The sequence below is a fragment of the Thalia democratica genome, chromosome 5 (assembly GCF_965202585.1).
Source record: "Thalia democratica chromosome 5, ktThaDemo2.hap1.1, whole genome shotgun sequence".
NCBI classification, from domain to species: Eukaryota; Metazoa; Chordata; class Thaliacea; order Salpida; family Salpidae; genus Thalia; species Thalia democratica.
The window spans coordinates 48,895,381-48,912,464 of record NC_139169.1 but is presented as its reverse complement, the minus strand read 5'-3'; the positions used below and the strand labels follow the sequence as shown (position 1 = coordinate 48,912,464).

Sequence of the window (17,084 nt, the reverse complement as noted above, 5' to 3'; positions counted from 1 at the left end):
CTATGCAAGTTGCATAAAAAATTGTATAGTTTATTAAGATGAAACTTAAAGCTACCCTACTATAAAAGGTTAATACATTAGTAAGCAATAATAAAACATTTACGTCAGACTTTCAATGTAGTTTTTAAACCGTAATATAAAAGATTTTGTATCTGAATATTACAATTGTAAGAGTTTACTTTTTAAAATTTGCTTATGTTAAAACTATTGTAGTCACGTTAATTACAATAAGATCCAACTAAAATATAATTATCACTGCTTATTTTTAAATCCTACAAAGAAGAGTTCAAAATACTTTAAAATAAACAATTTAGTAAATTGTGTATGATTAACGAAAAACGTCTCTTAAAGTGTATTGGAAAACAAAAAAAATAATAACATAAAAAAACTGAAACTATGTGTATGATAATAAATCAAAAAATAAGGTAATAAAAATATATTAAGATTATGCTAAGTTAATACTAAAATTGAAACTTATAATAAAAATGTTTTTACGTAACACATTAAAATTATTACGTATTTAAGTAACTAAAAGTTTAATTCTTTTTAATTATTTTGATAATTTCATTACGACTAGTTTGTTTTTGCATGAAATCCAGATAAAAAAATAAAAACGTAACATAAGTAAAATTAGTTAGAAACGATCGGGTTAGAAATGATCGTGTTTAATCGGGTTAGAAGTGATCTTGTTAGAAATGATCGGGTTAGAAGTGATCGGGTTAGAAGTGATCGGGTTAGAAATGATCGGGTTAGAAGTGATCGGGTTAGAAGTGATTGTGTTAGAAATTATCGGGTTATAAATGATCGGGTTAGAAGTAATCGGGTTAGAAGTGATCGGGTTAGAAATGATAGCGGGTTAGAAATGATCGGCTCCCGTTTTTTTGTGTTTTCACGGAAATTTTTGTTACAAGTTTATTATAAATGTATCTCTAAATATAAAAGTTATGAAATATAAAAGTTTTGTTTCTCTAAGAAATAAATTTTTGTTCGTTTCATAAAATTATTAAGACCTTAAGTTTTAACCTACTTTTTTCTTAAACTAAGTTATAATTTGTATTAGCTTACAATTGTATTTCTATCGTTAGTACATCTGACAAAAAAAATCATATTTTTTTATTGTAAGTTTATCTTTTACAGACTAAGTATAGCTGTTCATACTTTATGAGCAACTAATCTCCGTAATTCAATAAATTATTACGGACAAAAAGAGATGTATGAATAAAATAAAACAAAGCTTTAAAGTATGTTTTTTAGATTTGTTAGATCTTAAAACTAATATTAAAATAAATAAAAGTAAGATTTTAATTAAAACAAATTTTGGAATAAATTGTTAAACTATTACTATTTTTGAAAAGAATAAAATCATTAACATTTAGTTTTTGCCAAGTTTTAAATATTACACCTTAATCAAAGGCATTGATTTTACACTAATTTAATCAGTGATATTTCTTGCAAGAAAAAGTTGTACACCTAGTCTATAAAAATGTTAAGCATTAGATAGACTATAATTTATAAGAAAATAAAATTAGATTTGTTTAATTTCTTCGAAACCCTTTTAAGTTTAATAATTATAAAAAAGGACAAGCACTATTTTTTAAATTTATTGCAATAGAAAATACAATTAAAAATAAAACATACACATGAGTAGAATTTGCAAAGAATTTGTAATGACAAGTTTGTAAAACAGTTCTTAACAAATATGTTTAAACATTTTCGGACAATTTATTAAAGGCACATCGATTTTATAAAAAAATGATTAGCCGAAAATATTACCTTTAGATCCGATTGAATAAAGAAAAAGCAAGTGTAAAAGGTTAGTTGAAATCATATGAAAAATAAAATTATAAAAATTAAAAACTGCTAAATATATAGGGTTGCCAATTTTTTAAACATGAAATAGCTTAAGTCAATCTAAGTTTTTTATAGTACACTTAAAATAAATTAAAGCTTTTGCCGAAATAGAAAATATAAAAAACTTTATATTAAGGCTTAATATTGTAAACTGAACTAAATCTATCAATACAAAAAATATTCATTTAAGTTTGAAAACTTATATACAATAAATATGTTGACTTATACTATAATTGTATATTATTTTAACCTATCCTGATTTTATCAAAAACTTCAAACATGCTTTAAGTAGTTGCAACCCTATATAAAGACACTCTTTGAATCTATAACGTTGTAAAATAATAGCTTATGGGAAAGTGTAAATCATTGTAGCAAATATTGATGAAAAATTTACAAATTAGCAATAATCATTGATTTTTTAAGTTTTAATTTACTCAGAGTTTTGATTTTAATCTAAAAAATACTATCAAGAATTTTACTTAACCATGTGTTAAAGAAATATACCATAACAATAGAATTTGTATTTTAAATCTATATGTAAGTTTTCCAACAAGATTTTTTTTTTTAATAATTTCAGAAGAAAACTTTAGTAATGGAAGTAGAAGTTGTAAGTATGAATACTCAGAAGATTTCTTTTACTTTTCAAAGTTTTATGTCCAGTTGGAGATTCAGGGCCTGTTATTATTGATTTAAATTATAAAAAACATCTCACACAATACACCATATATGAATAAAGTTTGGAAGTAATAAAAAGGGTTTAGTATACTTCTAATTTGTGATTATAGCAATAATTTAGTTTTTTAAACAAGTTAACTTAAAAAAAACGACTACAAAAAATCAAAGCTTCAAAAATCTACTCAAATTTATACTTTTTATAAAGAAGACAACGATGATTAGTTTCTAGCTATGCAAATAACAATTATATTATCATAAAGACAACTTAAACACTGAGAAAACTTTGAGATTTTTGAATTTTTAAAGTAATTTTAAATAACCAAACTTTATTGTTTTATTAAATATTTTTCGAAGTTACACTACATGAAAATAGTAGTAGGTCATCCAGTTGAACACTCAAATCAAAAGAGATATTACTCATTGTCTTTATCAAAAAGTATATTAAACATTACATACAATTTTTACTGAAAACGGAAGTAATTAAACACAAGTCATTAAAACGAACAAGATTGTAATCATGAATTGAAACGTTGAATTACTAAATAAACAAACTTAATCATTATTCAGTATTGAATATAAAATACCTCTATAGAGAAAATTTGGACAAATTCTTTTATTAAAATGAGCTTTAAAAGTTTTTTATTTAAGTAAAATTCAACTGATACTTTTTAAATATATATTTTAAATTCAACAAAATATTCTTAAAAAAATTATTTCAATTACGTTTAAACTGTTTTGTTTATAAAATTTAAAATAAATTTTATTAATTTGCGTAAAACTTAATGAAACAGCTTAAGCTTTAACACCTCTAGTTGTAATTGTGTAGAATTTACCTTTTTTTTGTTAGTAAACGAATAAAAACTTTTGTTACAACAGATTCTGTACAAAAACAAACTTTTATAACACGTGTTACGAAAAACAAACAAAACCTTCTAGTTTAATATTAACAAAATGACCTTCAACAACAATTAAATCAGGTAGATTAATACTTTAAAAAATATTTCATTAATCTTAAAATTTAAATACTTACAAGTATGTTTTTTTTATTATTAATAAAACTCAATCATTAAAAAAAATCAATTGTAGTAGCTATAGTAACGCACCAATACAGCGAAATTATAAACCAGGCAAATAAAATAATATAATTCAAAAATTCAATGTGCTTGAAACTCTTCTGGCATAATTTTATGATACATTTTTAACTTAGTGTCCAAAAAATTATCTTAAAATTATTTGAAAAGAAAGCTTTTAAAAGCAAATCCAACATTCTCATAACTATTTGTAAGTCAAACTAAAGAAATAAAAATTTGTTAAAAAAGAAAGAAATTTGACACCTATTTATAATCTTTAACTTTTGAAACATCTAGAATATCTAAAACACAACTAACTATTTTGAGATTGGTTTAAAAATAAATGAACACCCTATAAATTAGCAGTCAGTAATAAAGTAAGTTAAAAAGTAGTTAAATAAACAATACTTCATAACAAAAGTTTATCTGAAGATATTGACACTATTTACGACGTGATGCTCAAAACAATGTGATTTTGAAATGTTAATCTATCAAAGTGTAAACCTGACTAAAATAATTAGGCTTATTGATGTATATCTAAGCTTATTGCTACAAATAGTATAGGGGTCGGTATTATTAAAGGCATCTTTTTTATAAAATTATTCAATTTTATGTACGTAACGTAGTATTTTTGGTAACATCTTTGTATAGTTATTTTTTAATGCACTTTGATAAAAAACTTTTGCAAAATATTCAATTTAATTTCTCGTCACTTCATTTTTGCTTTTAAATTTTATTTTATTTATGTACAACAGTTTAGAATATTCATAAAAAGACAAAACTTAAACTTTTTTTTTGGTGTTACTTAAATTTTGTACAAAAACCCTTTATTTAATTTTTCACTACTAATATAGCTTTTAAAACTTATTTACTATAATTCATTTCAGTCAATTAAGTCGTATTATTAAATACATTTTCTAAAATTTTTGAACATACTTATGACTACTAATAATTAATTTATTTGTTTATTATAAAGTTCCAAAAAACTGTTTCAAATAAAAACTATAGAACGATATAACAAAAATGAATATAGCTATTGTCACACATATACTAAGATTTTAAGTTTAAATGTTCTGGTTTAGCTAAGGATTTTGCTGTAAAATCATTTCCGTTATAATCTAGATTCTTAAATACAGGGTGGCCACTGGTTTTTCTAAGAAATTTATTTTACGTTTTCTGAATTTCTTCCAGATTTTTGAAACTTAATTGACTTAAGTTTAAGGTAAAAAACTGTAAAAATGATATAACAACATTTAAAAAAAGATACTGTAAAGCTACTTTAAATGTGTTTAAAAAAAAAATTGATGATGACCAAAAATTTATAGCTATATAAAATTTTTGAATTTAATTTTTCTTTATGTGTGTTTCTGTTTAAGTGGCTCAGGTTTTGATGCCTGAGTTCAACATTGCACAATAAAAAATATAATCGATTTTTTGTAACAAATCAAAATTTTCGGAACGGGTCAGAAAAGCACGGGTAACACTTAAGCACAAAGTGACACTTTAGCACGGAGTGACACTTTAGTACGGTGTGACAATTTAGCATGGCGTGACTTTTTAGCAGGGTGTCACTTTAGCACAGGGTCACTTTAGCACGGAGTGACATTTTAGCACAGAGTGTTCCAGAGATCCAGGTTTAGTTTCCACCCTGTAAATAGTAAATCTAACTGCTTAGAAAAATTAATATTGTAGCTTCTTGCAATTGACCATCCATTTACAGTTTAAAAGTACAATTATCTAAGCTCACATGCAGTTGGTGCGCTTTATGGAGCTTCATTAAGTTACTCCTAGCTAAATATTTCATTCAGGGTTGCCATAGGTTTTTGAGAAATTTCTACCAGATTTTCGAAAGCACAAGTTTTTGGGTCTATTTTTAGTATAGATTTAAAAGTTATTGTTCACTACTTTAAATGTATTTTCAAATAAAAATTTTTAATAATAACAAATAAAAAGTACCTACATGACAGATTTTTTGTGTCAAAACAAATTTTTGTTACTTTACATGTAAGATTGTTTAAAAATTCCAGGATTTTTGGCAACCCTGTTCATTTTGAATACTAATGAACAAAATGCTGCTTAAAATTTAAAACGTTTAACTAACTGTTATTCTTACTCTAATTTTTGTAATTGACAGTTTTTTTAAATAACTTACATTAACAAACTGACTAGTATAAATTTACTTTTATAAAAAGTAAACTCAATTGTTTAGTAAATATTTCACGCTAAAACAAAATACTACACCATGGACGTAGCTAGCTCGAAAAAATTTTAAGTCTGCAAAAAATTAAAACATCTAAAATGACGCGTGATAACGTCCTAGCGGGAATACAGCAATTTAAACTACCTCTAATGTTATTGTACATTATATTAAAGTATGCAGTTATGTTAAAACTTCAAAAGTTAATTGAATGTTGAAGTATGAATAATAACTGTATACAAGGCAATTTATGTTGGTCGACACACAATGATTCCTTATGTGTTGCCACTTGTGTAAACCCATAAAAACTTCCATTCAAAATAAGTATACAAAAGTCAAAATTTAACTAAAAAATAAGTTTGATAGGCATAAAACTAATTACTTTATAATTTTTTTTTAATAATTCGGAAGTCATTTGCAAATTTTTTTGCTTTTATTAGATATAAATTTTATACTTTTAGGAATTTATTAAAAAAAAAGAAATATACAATATTAAGTTTAACACATTTAATACTATTATTTTATTTAGAACATTTAAAAAATAAATACAACTTTTGGAGTTTTAGTGGAATTTTTCAAAATCGAACATTTAATGTAGTCAGTAGAAACAACACTAAATTAATTAAATTTTTGTAACATAAAATTGAATGGTTTAGATTTTTGAGAAAAAGTTATAAATTTTATTAGAATCAATTTCGCAAAGCATAGCTTTTTGCAGGGTTGCCACAGATCAAGTTGAGAAAAATTTTCTGACTTTTTACTCTTATTATCTCCTATCAAATTCTTAATTTAAACTTATTCTAAAATACATAATCTAACACTTGAAAGTTGAAACTATATAAAGCTTTCAATCTAATTTTAATACAGGTTAAAACAACAGTTTTTTTTCTGAATTCAATCATCAAACATTCATTACATCACTTGAACCATCTGTGTATGATTGACGTATTTGCAACAAACAGCTCTATCAGCAAAATACTTGTATTATTACCTTATAAACACAGCTTGTCTGAAAAAAGATACAAACTTGTAGCATTTCCTAACATAATTGTATCTAAATAAATGGAACTATATATAAGAAACTTTTACGATTAAAACATTAACTTAATAACGAACCTTCACAATTAAAACATTAAAACAATAACAAATTTTACAATAAAAAACTTAATCAAACACCGTATTTTTTTATTATATGTACTAAATTATAGTTTCTCCGTTTCTTTACTAGCACTTCAACGTCTTCATCTAATGAAGATATGGTTTCCTTTATCTAGTCTGCACCCCGCTTCATTTACTTCGAAATTAAAACCATGTGCCTCATTTTATTTAGATCGTTTTCATCTGCTACCCCTACACTTGTCGTAAAAAAAATTTTCGCTAAACCTAGCCACAACTTGTGGGCTTCACTTCTTTTCTTTTTCCACTCATTTATATTAAGCTCCAATTTTGCTGCCTCAATTATTTACTTAAACAAAAAACACTTTGATTCTAAAATTATGCCAGTTAAACTTTTGTATATATATCACAGTTTGAGTTTCACTATGGAGTTTCCTTGCTACAGATCATCAATACTAAAAAGCTTACAAAAACTGCTTTTTGTTTTTTAACATTTGAAGGCTTTGAAAATAAGAAATTTTGTCAATTTAAATTGACAAAATCTGACTTTTTTTTTAAATTTTGTCAAAATTCCTGACCTTTTTTCAAAAACCCCCTTTTTTCCTAACTTTTGTCATTTTTTAATTTTTTCTGACTTTTCCTGACCTTGTGGCAACCCTGTTTTTGATAAATGAAATTTAATATGAAATAATTGTATACAATTTAGATTGATTTAACTTGTTCATCTTTTACGACACTAAAAGTGCTAATAATAAGTACATTTATGTCAAAACTATCTTTTAGAAGTTCAAAACTAAGTATAAATGAATACTAAAAGCTAATAAACTAGGGTCTTTTTAAGATGAAGAATTGAAACAAAAGCAATTTGTTTCGCACAAAAGTATGGGTTTCTGCAGACTTGCAGAAATGTACCAAGCTACGTACTGCTATACACATTAGAATGCTACAATTGAGGATAGAAAAAACACTCTGTTAATGCAATTCAACCATATTTAACTTAGAAAATTGTAAACATAAACATAAGAAAATTTCAGCTTTAAAAATTAATAAAAAATTAAATAAAAAGTTTGAAGGTAAAACTGTTTACATGTTTTTTCAACATAAGACTATATTTAACGATTGGCCTTAAGTTAAAAAAAAAAAAAAGTATAAAGTTTTTTAATGACGTGACCATGAAAAAAAATTGAACATTTTCAGGTTTTTTTTGCAAAATTGTACTGCTAAAACTTAAGGATACCCATAAAAAGACCTACTGATAGTATAGACAGGTTGTGTTTAGTGATGTTAGTTTTATTTCAACGCTTATCAAGCTGAAATCAAAATTAATAAGTTTTTAAAAACTTAAATTACATAAACCTTATCATGTTGTGATGCATTTAATGTAAAGAATTCTTAATGTTGTGTTGTAATTTAAATTAAATTTCAACTTTGTTATTAACAAAGAAGCAAAATAAAATTATATTAGGTGAGTTAAACACAACTTTTAAACAGTTTGTTATAGTACTGTTGTTATTATATAGCATAATTAAAATAACAAAAACATTCTAAAGTAGATAATATCTTCAGTTTTAGAAAACAAGGATTTTTGTATTATTCACAAAACTTAGAGTCAATTAAAATGACTTTCCACTTTTAAAATTTATTTTATAGAAAAAAAAAATTTTACAAGAGAATGAAAACATGTTAAGCTACTTAAATTTAAAACTATAGAATATTTCATTTAATAACTTTAAAAAATCAAAACTTTCAGTCTACCTATGTCAATAAAACAATCTAATTTTGACCAGTGTTTTACAAATTGTACAATTAATATTGTACAAACAGTTAAATATACTATAATTCTTTTAACCTTTAGACTTCGTTTTCAAACTTTTGATACTGGCTTTCATTACTTCCTATGAGACCTAATAATTTTGATTAGAATATTAATAATTGTTGAATCAGTATCATGATAATTTAAACAAGTGTAAAGTTTAGTGTTATTTAATACAAACATTATTTTATATAATTATGTCAATTTTTTTAATTTAAATGTAATTTATAAATCAAAAATGCAAAATCAAAGTTTGAATTTGTTTGTATAAGTTAAAAAACTAATTCTAAAAAATATTAAAGTAAATTACAGTACTTAAGTTAAACAATGTAAAACTTTTAAAAATTAATTTAGACTTTAATATTTTGGTTGAAGTGAAAAAAGACTAATCAAATTCTTTAAAAAAGAACAATTTTTTTTAAATCTATGAACAAAAGATATATATTTTATAATACTAGCTATTTAACATTAGTATTTATATACATATAACCTAGTAAAATGCTTACTAAAATTTATAATTTATTTTTAAAACTTCCAGCTTTCTAAATTACTTAAATCATTTTTAATAATAAGAAAGTAATATAAAAGTGATTTTCCATGTAATTTTAAATATGTTTGAATTAATAGTTATGATAATATTTAATTTTATTTAAACCCCTAGTTTCAAATTTATCTTAAATCACTTAATCAATTGAGTGAAAGGTAAGATTATAATGATACCTAAATATAAAAAAAATATTACAAAACAAACCATATTTGCGTCTAATGTCATCATTTCTTTGTTGCCTGTCCTTTTTCCTGTTATTTTCAGATAAATTATTTCATGTGATAACAATACGTTTAAATAATTTAAATTTGTTATGTTTAAAATAAGAACCAAGAGTAATTATTTTAGATAGTACAAGTAAATATCAATAAAATTCATGCTCTAGAAAGTTCTGTTTTTATAGCTTTTTGAAATAAAAACACATTTTGATCATACTAACAAAAACCTACTTTATATTAGCTCCAAATAATTATGGAAAACTATTTTTTTTCTATTATTACAATCTAATAATTTATTTAGTCTTTAGAAAATTTGTCATAAAGTTCATATACATGATGTTTATTGTGAATTTTTCTAGAGAATTTTATAACCAACACCGCCATAGGTAGCAAGCTTTTCAAAATAAAAAAAAAAGACTCTAATTATTTTATCGTTTCAAAAAATTCTAATATTACAATTTTAATTTTGAATTCAAAGTTGAAAACCAGATGTAAATAAATAATATTACAGTTTTATTTTTTTAACTTAAAGTAAAGTTAAACATAAAAACAGTATTAACTTTAAAGTAATGATTTAATATGTAAAATTTTCGAAATAAATTTAAAATCTTAATTTATAAGCTTCAAGTTTGTAATTTTTAACTTAACTTGTTGAAAACATTTTGCATCACATCTATATTATTTTATTTAAAACTTTAAATAACCTTTTTAATCTACTTAAGTTATAATGTCTATACATTTGTGAGAAAACATAAAATTTCAATCACATATTGATGCAATCTTTTCTTTTGTGTAATATAAATTTGGTAATGACAAAACATGTTATTCAACAGAAATTCTTAAGTATCTTTTTTTTTCAAAAAACACACTATTTTGAGTAAAAAATATACAACTTTCTAGTGCAATAAATTCTTTTTATAAAAACTACACTCAACTTTTTTTAAATTTTAATAACAAAAGCCGTAAATAGTTTATTATTTTATTAAAACCATAAAAACATACTTTACTTTAATATTGATAAAATGATAAAACTTAACTAAAATGTAAGAATAGTGTACCTTTCATTTTGTCGAACACTTCTCTCTTGTCGTTCCCTTTCAATTTTTTGTGCTTCTCTTTCATACCTTATGAAATTTGTTTCAAATTACTAATTATAATAAAATTAAGAAGAAAAGTTTATTTTTAAAGTGTAACATTTCAACCATAAATGTTTTCTACAACTTCTGATGTATTACAATTAGTTAATCAATTCTTTTCTTGAATTTCTATAAAAAAATAAACAAAGGGTAAATAAAAACTGTAAAATAATAAACATGAGTTAGGGGTAGGGAGTACTTGGGTGATGTTTGCTAGACACATGAGGAGTCTTGATTTGGATGTGTTTTGGTCTAATTAAGAAGAATTAAAAAAAAAAAAAAAAATTCCTAAAAAAAAACTGCACCCCAAAAAACTGATCTGGACTCCAAAAATCACATAATTTTTGATTTTTCGACTTAAATAGTAATAAAGTCACTCATACATGTCCTAGACTTAAATATTATATCTTAAATGAAAGCTAATAATTATAGGCATACCTTTAATGACATTTCAACTGCTTTTGATATAACATGACGTCATAATTACACAAAATATGCAAATTTTGTCTGTAAAATGGAATTTTTTCTATTATAAGAAGCAAATTCTTCTGCTGGTTTTACTTTTAGTTTCTATGATTTTGAACGACGAATTCTGAAGTCAATCAACCAGAAAGATATTACTAAGTCATTTCAATTGTTTGTTGATAAAAATATAAAAAACACTCTAAACCACTTTTAGATATTATGTTTATTGAGAGATGTGTCTCCATGCTGCTCAAGTTTTTGATCGCCAAACAGGTAGAGAATATGGTTTTGGAAAGTTTCGTTTGTCAAATCCACCACGTGCTACTGAGCTCAACCTATTAAGTAATGAAGAACTGGTTGGACTCCCAACAAACAACTTGAAATCTGAAAGACACCTTGCTGGTTTTGGAAGGTGAGCAGCAGTGGCAAAGTTTAGGAACCAACGATTCACAGCAAAAGGGATAAAAAATGACTGTACATTACTTATATCTGATTCTTTTCAAACTAAACATGAAAAAAAACTTAATAAAGTTGTTCAATTTCTGAATGAGATGGAGCAAAGGTGGGTAGCAGATCAAAAAAGTTTAAAGCTCAAACAGATAAAGGAAAAAATTGAAAAAGGGAAAAAAAGGGATCAATATGTGCAGAAATGTCTCAAACTGTGTAAAAGTTGGGGTGGGCCTGTAGTGAGCGTGGAAGAGCTGCGTTCTATTTTAAAATCTCATCCTGATCGAAATGAAGTTATTGTTTGTAATGAGTTAATTTACTTTAGAGAGTCTCACAATCTGAAGTGTTATACAATCCAGAACTTTTTAAAGTTAATGGTAATACTCACGAAGAAAGACTTCTAAACTTATGTGCTCTTGTTGCAGAAGATGATGAGTGCTCTCTATGTTCTTTACCAACAAGCACTGATGCATTATTAATTGTAGGGGGTTCTTCCCCCAATATACAGAAAGAAAAAAATGAAGATATTATGGAAGGGAATTTTTATGTCACATTAATTAGTGAAGGGTCATCAGACACATGGTATATTGCTATGTGTGAAGGTAAAAATGATGATGGGACTTATAAGATGGACCTCCTCATGAGAGTTCAAGACAGAAGAAATTCTAAGTGGAAACACCCACCTAAACGTGATTTGCTAAACTTGCATTTAGATTCCATTCTTGATTGTAAAGTTGATGGGGAATGGGATGTTTCTAATGAAAGATCTATTACTTTTTCACTGAGAAACCATGTCCAAATAGATTTAATAGTAGATCAGATGTCTTTTACATAAAGTTAAAAAGTAGTTTTTATGTATTTTTATGAGTATTATGTACATATAGATAGTTAGATTTTTATCAATCATTTGACAGTTATTTTGTACTAGTATTTTTCCAAGTATCAAGCATTTTGCAGTAATCTTAAATGTTAATACTAAATGATATAGTGCAATGTTCGTTTTATTATGCAATGTTCTTTATTTCTTTATTATACTAGTCTCTATTTATTTTGCAATCATTAACTTAATGTTTAATGCCATACAACATTATGTTGCCTATAATAAATTATAACTTTTTTGTATTTTGTTATGTTGTTGTAATGCAAATTGAATAACATTCTTAGGTTATTTTTAAATACTTATAGGTAAATGAATTATGACATCAAACATCCCATTAATATACATACAACATCACCTAAATTTTAAAGGTAAGTAAGTATATCTACAAAGTTTTATTTTAAAACATTTTGTTTCAATTAGATTAGACAACTAGCTATGCTTCTTAATTTTTCAAAACGCACCATTTTACAGATAAAATTTACATATTTTGTGTGATTATGACGTCATAATATTCCAAAAGCAGTTGAAATGTCATTAAGTGTATGCCTATTATTATTAGCTTTAATTTAAGATATAAAATATAAGTCTAGGACGTGTATGAGTGACTTTATTACTATTTAAGTCAAAAAATCAAAATTATGTGATTTTTGGGTTCCAGATCAGTTTTTTGGGGTGCAGTTTTGTTTTTTAGGAATTTTTTTTCTAAATTCTTCTTAATGATACCAAAACACATCCAAATCAAGACTCCTCATATGAATTTTACAACATGACCAAAAAAAATGTGCTGTACTCCCTACCCCTACATGAGTTATAGCTAATGTTGACAACATAATTAAAACTGTATTGTCAAAAAAAAGTTTAATTAAGTATGGGAAGTTGAAGGTAAACATACTTAGCAGAAGTTTTATTGAAACAGCAGCATCCACAACACTTGCAGCAACATAGAGTGATTCCAATTAAAAGTACGCCACCAATCACAGACATGCTGATAATAAGAGCTTCAAAATTAACTGTTACAAAAATTATATTTAAAATATATTTTACATAATTTAATAACTGTTTCATTAGTTCATACTTTAAATTTTATAAAAAAATAATAATATTAGGAAAGTTTTAACTCCTAATCTCTAGTTGTCTTCTGAATTTATGTTAATAAAAGAAATAAAGTACTTCAAAAAATCAAACCCATTTAAATTTATAAGAAAACTAAATTATTTTATGAAAAATTTTGAGAATAATAATCTTATTTCTATAAAAACAAAATTTAATAAACTTATTTTTCCTAAAAAAAATTCTTATATAATAAATTGTTAGAAGACAGTGAAAAATTAGAAAATATTGTAATAAAAATTGCATCCTATAGTACTAATTTAAACACCATATACATAGTTAGACTATAATAGAACAAAAAATATCTAAAAAGACAAACCCCAACAAACTCCCCATCTAAGAGATGATAGTGAGCAAAGCTCAGAGGAAGGAAGAATATCCTTATAAGGGTAAACCAAACAACTAGACGTTTTTGTGCAAAACATGCAGGAAACATTCTTTAAACACTCTTCACAAGATCCGTTCAATGCAGCACATGCTGAAAAATAAGTTACAACTGAACATTTCAAGTTAAGAAAAATATGAACTCATTTAGTAGTTTTAAATATTTACTTAGTCCAGTTTTTTTTTTAATCAACTTTTAATTTGTAAAACTACTACTTCAATAAATATATTTTAATTAAGTTCTCAATTTCTGTAAAAATATAAACGGTAATAATCAAAATTAGGCTAATTTGACAAATTGAATAAATTTGTTTAAGTTTCGTTATCCTTTGAGTAAATTGTTTTTTTTTCGAAGCAAAACACATGTAATTACAAATTTATAAATTTAGCCTGACTTTTCAGATTTTGACCAACTCAGCTTGACTTTTACCTTCCTCTTAGGTACACATTTTGAGTACACTTTTATAATTATATATGCATTTTGAATACACATATTTTGATAAGCAAGCAATTTTTATTTTGTTTGCATTTTTGAACCAAAATTAATAAGTAATCCTTAAGTATTTCTACAAAATGTTACAAAAAAGTAAACTTAACTACATTCTGTTATATAAATACTTTCTCATATCATTTCAAATATAATTATTAAACTAAAAGATAAAAAATATTTTTCCAATCTTATTTAATTTACAAAATTAATAATAATTATAAAAACCATATATCTGTTTTAAAAAGTACTTTCTCCTAAAATATATTATCAAACCTGAAAAATACAAAAATGAATAATTACATAATCTGCTTTTCTCTACTTTTCAAGTTTATATAACTCTGAAAAATTATAAAGAAGTAAACCATACACATAAGTCTGTTACATATAACACTAAACTAAGGGCTTAATTATAAAGAACCTAATAACTTACTTAAACTAAAAACAGTTTGATTCCAAAATTCTACAAAATAATTTTTTGTGTATATATGATAGTTTCACTATGGAAGTGTGCTTGCCACAGATCATCAATACTAAAATGCATGCAAAAACTTGCTTGTTCAAATAGAATAATTGTTTAATATGTTCCTAGGAAAATTTTAGAATTTTAGACTGACTTCATAAATATTTTATTTATTAACTTTTGGCTTTGGAAATTAAGGGATGTTGTAAATTTCATAAAGTATTTTAATTTTATCTATTTTATAAAAATTAACAAAAACTCAAAATTAGAAAAACTCAGGTTTTTTTGCCTAAATTGTGAAATTCCAGGTTTCCAGGTAAAGTGGCAACCCTGTTTCTAGCAAAATTTTGCAGTTTGGTTTCTGACTTGAAAGGATTTTTTTATCAATTTTTTACCATTTAAAGGCTTTGGAAATTAAGGAATTTTTCTAATTTGAAATGACAAAATCTGACTTTTTGTTTTTTTGACCCTTTTTAATGACTTTTTGCCATGTTGGTAAAAAGAAAACTTTGGTCATTTTGATCCTAAAAAAAACTGACTTAGCCTGAATCCGTCTGACCTGTGGCAACCCTGAACATAGTTGCTTTATGTTATTTTGAAACAAACAAAACTTATTTTAAGTTCATTATATCTTTACACTTAAATAAAAAGTTTGATTTTATATCTTATGATAGAGCAACTATGTAGATGCTTTCAAACGTATGGATAACTAACTAACAACTAACAGGAATATATTTCTAAAACTAGTTTGAAATATTTTACTTAGTGTTTTATTTCCCTAGTAAAATCTAATAAAAATAGTTAGTCGTTAACCTACTTAAAGCTATTACCTATTTTGAAATCAATGTCATAATTGTTCAACTAAATCATCAAAAAATGTAATGATAGTTTAATAGATTTTGAATTTAAAAACAAACAAAAAACTTTTATTTATTTAACATAAAAATTATAGAAAAATTTTATTCTTTATTGTAGACTAAAATAAAAATTAAACTACAATTAATAATCTTTCCTTTGCAAATTCATAAATAAAACAACTTTATGAATATAGCGCAAAAACCAAAATTTTGACAAATTTATTCTATAAGTTGATTACAAAGATTGAGCTTGACAACTTAAAAAATTTAGAGTACAATCTAGACGCAAGGGTTTAGAGTTTTACCAAACATTTAAAATAAGTTTATTAGCAAACTAAAACAATATTACTGAGACATACCACTTTAAAAAAAATAAAATTATCAAACTTACTATTGTTTTGTATATTAGGACTTTGAGTTATTTGTGCATGAACTTCCATTTCAAAAATCAAAAACAAATTAAGTAGTACACAGACCCAAAAAACTTGCATTATTTGGTTCAAGCTTTTCATCTTATAAAGCAATAACACTACTTTTGACAAATAAATTAAAAAAACTAAAATTGTAAATGTATTACTAGTTTCTACTTGGTCTAACTTAGTGATTTAACAGAAGTAAATTTTTAAGAAAAACATTTGAAGATTTTTTTTAACTAAGGCCATGTTGAAGTTAATCATATTAGTGTTCCAGATAAGTAGGTTTAAAAACAGTCAATGTTATTTATGTTAAAAAGTGCTAGACCTCTAATGGCCTTTAGTATATTTATAAATATTTTTATTGTTTAAGTAAACTCGTCAAAAGAATTAGACCTGTAATTGTCAATATTTATATAGGTGTACATAGATATCCCTACAAACAGGGTTGCCACTCTTTGAGCCAAAAAATCTTTCCTGAGTGACCAAAAATTTCCCTGAGTAACCTTAAATTTCCCTGAGTTTCCCTGAGTATTTTTCAAATCTTTAAAAAAAAAATTTCTCTTCTAACACAAATTATTAATACCTCATTCTCATTTTTCTTCTTTAATAATAAAAGGAAGGTTGTATGTGTATGCTTCTGCATTAAATTTATGAAAAAAACTGTTTTTAAAAACTCAATTTTAAAAGGTTTAAACCAACTAAAAATTAAAAACTAAATTTTTGCACAACTTTGTGTAAACTTGTTAGTTGACTTTCTACATAAAAGAATAAAGTTTAATTTGTTTGACATTTTAATTGACACAATTTAATTATACTATAATAATAATTTCACATGAAGAACTCACTTAAATGCATACATAATAACTTTATTATGACTTGTATGTCTTTCCTAGCAACTGTTCTGAATGCAGTAAATAAAACTTAAAAGCTTAACATTATTGTAAAAAAACCT

The 17,084-nt window shown here is 24.6% G+C and overlaps 1 protein-coding gene across 2 annotated transcripts; it reads right to left on the bottom strand.

Annotated features, from left to right (window-relative positions):
• Positions 1-1,665: 1,665 nt before the first annotated feature.
• LOC145835603 (pituitary tumor-transforming gene 1 protein-interacting protein-like) lies at positions 1,666-17,084 on the bottom strand. Of its 2 annotated transcripts, none has more exons than XM_082943273.1 (7): positions 16,978-17,084; positions 13,845-14,003; positions 13,308-13,425; positions 10,546-10,611; positions 9,474-9,520; positions 8,759-8,813; positions 1,666-2,526 (listed from the first exon to the last, which is right to left on the bottom strand). In XM_082943273.1, the coding sequence occupies exons 1-6, from the start codon at positions 16,985-16,987 to the stop codon at positions 8,761-8,763; spliced, it is 453 nt and encodes a 150-aa protein (XP_082799399.1). In that variant the 5' UTR covers positions 16,988-17,084; the 3' UTR covers positions 1,666-2,526; positions 8,759-8,760. The 2 variants fall into 2 exon arrangements, with proteins under 2 accessions (XP_082799399.1, XP_082799398.1); XM_082943272.1 differs by lacking the exon at positions 16,978-17,084 and adding an exon at positions 16,108-16,268 and having other exon boundaries at positions 1,671-2,526.

Bases quoted from the DNA above. Each gene is read 5' to 3' on its own strand.
- LOC145835603 (XM_082943272.1), bottom strand. From the start codon at position 16,228: ATGAAAAGCTTGAACCAAATAATGCAAGTTTTTTGGGTCTGTGTACTA. The intron at 14,004-16,107 runs GTAAGTTTGATA...CTTATTTTTCAG, and splicing joins TCCTAATATACAAAACAATA to CATGTGCTGCATTGAACGGA. The intron at 9,521-10,545 runs GTACACTATTCT...TGAAAATAACAG, and splicing joins AGTGTTCGACAAAATGAAAG to GAAAAAGGACAGGCAACAAA.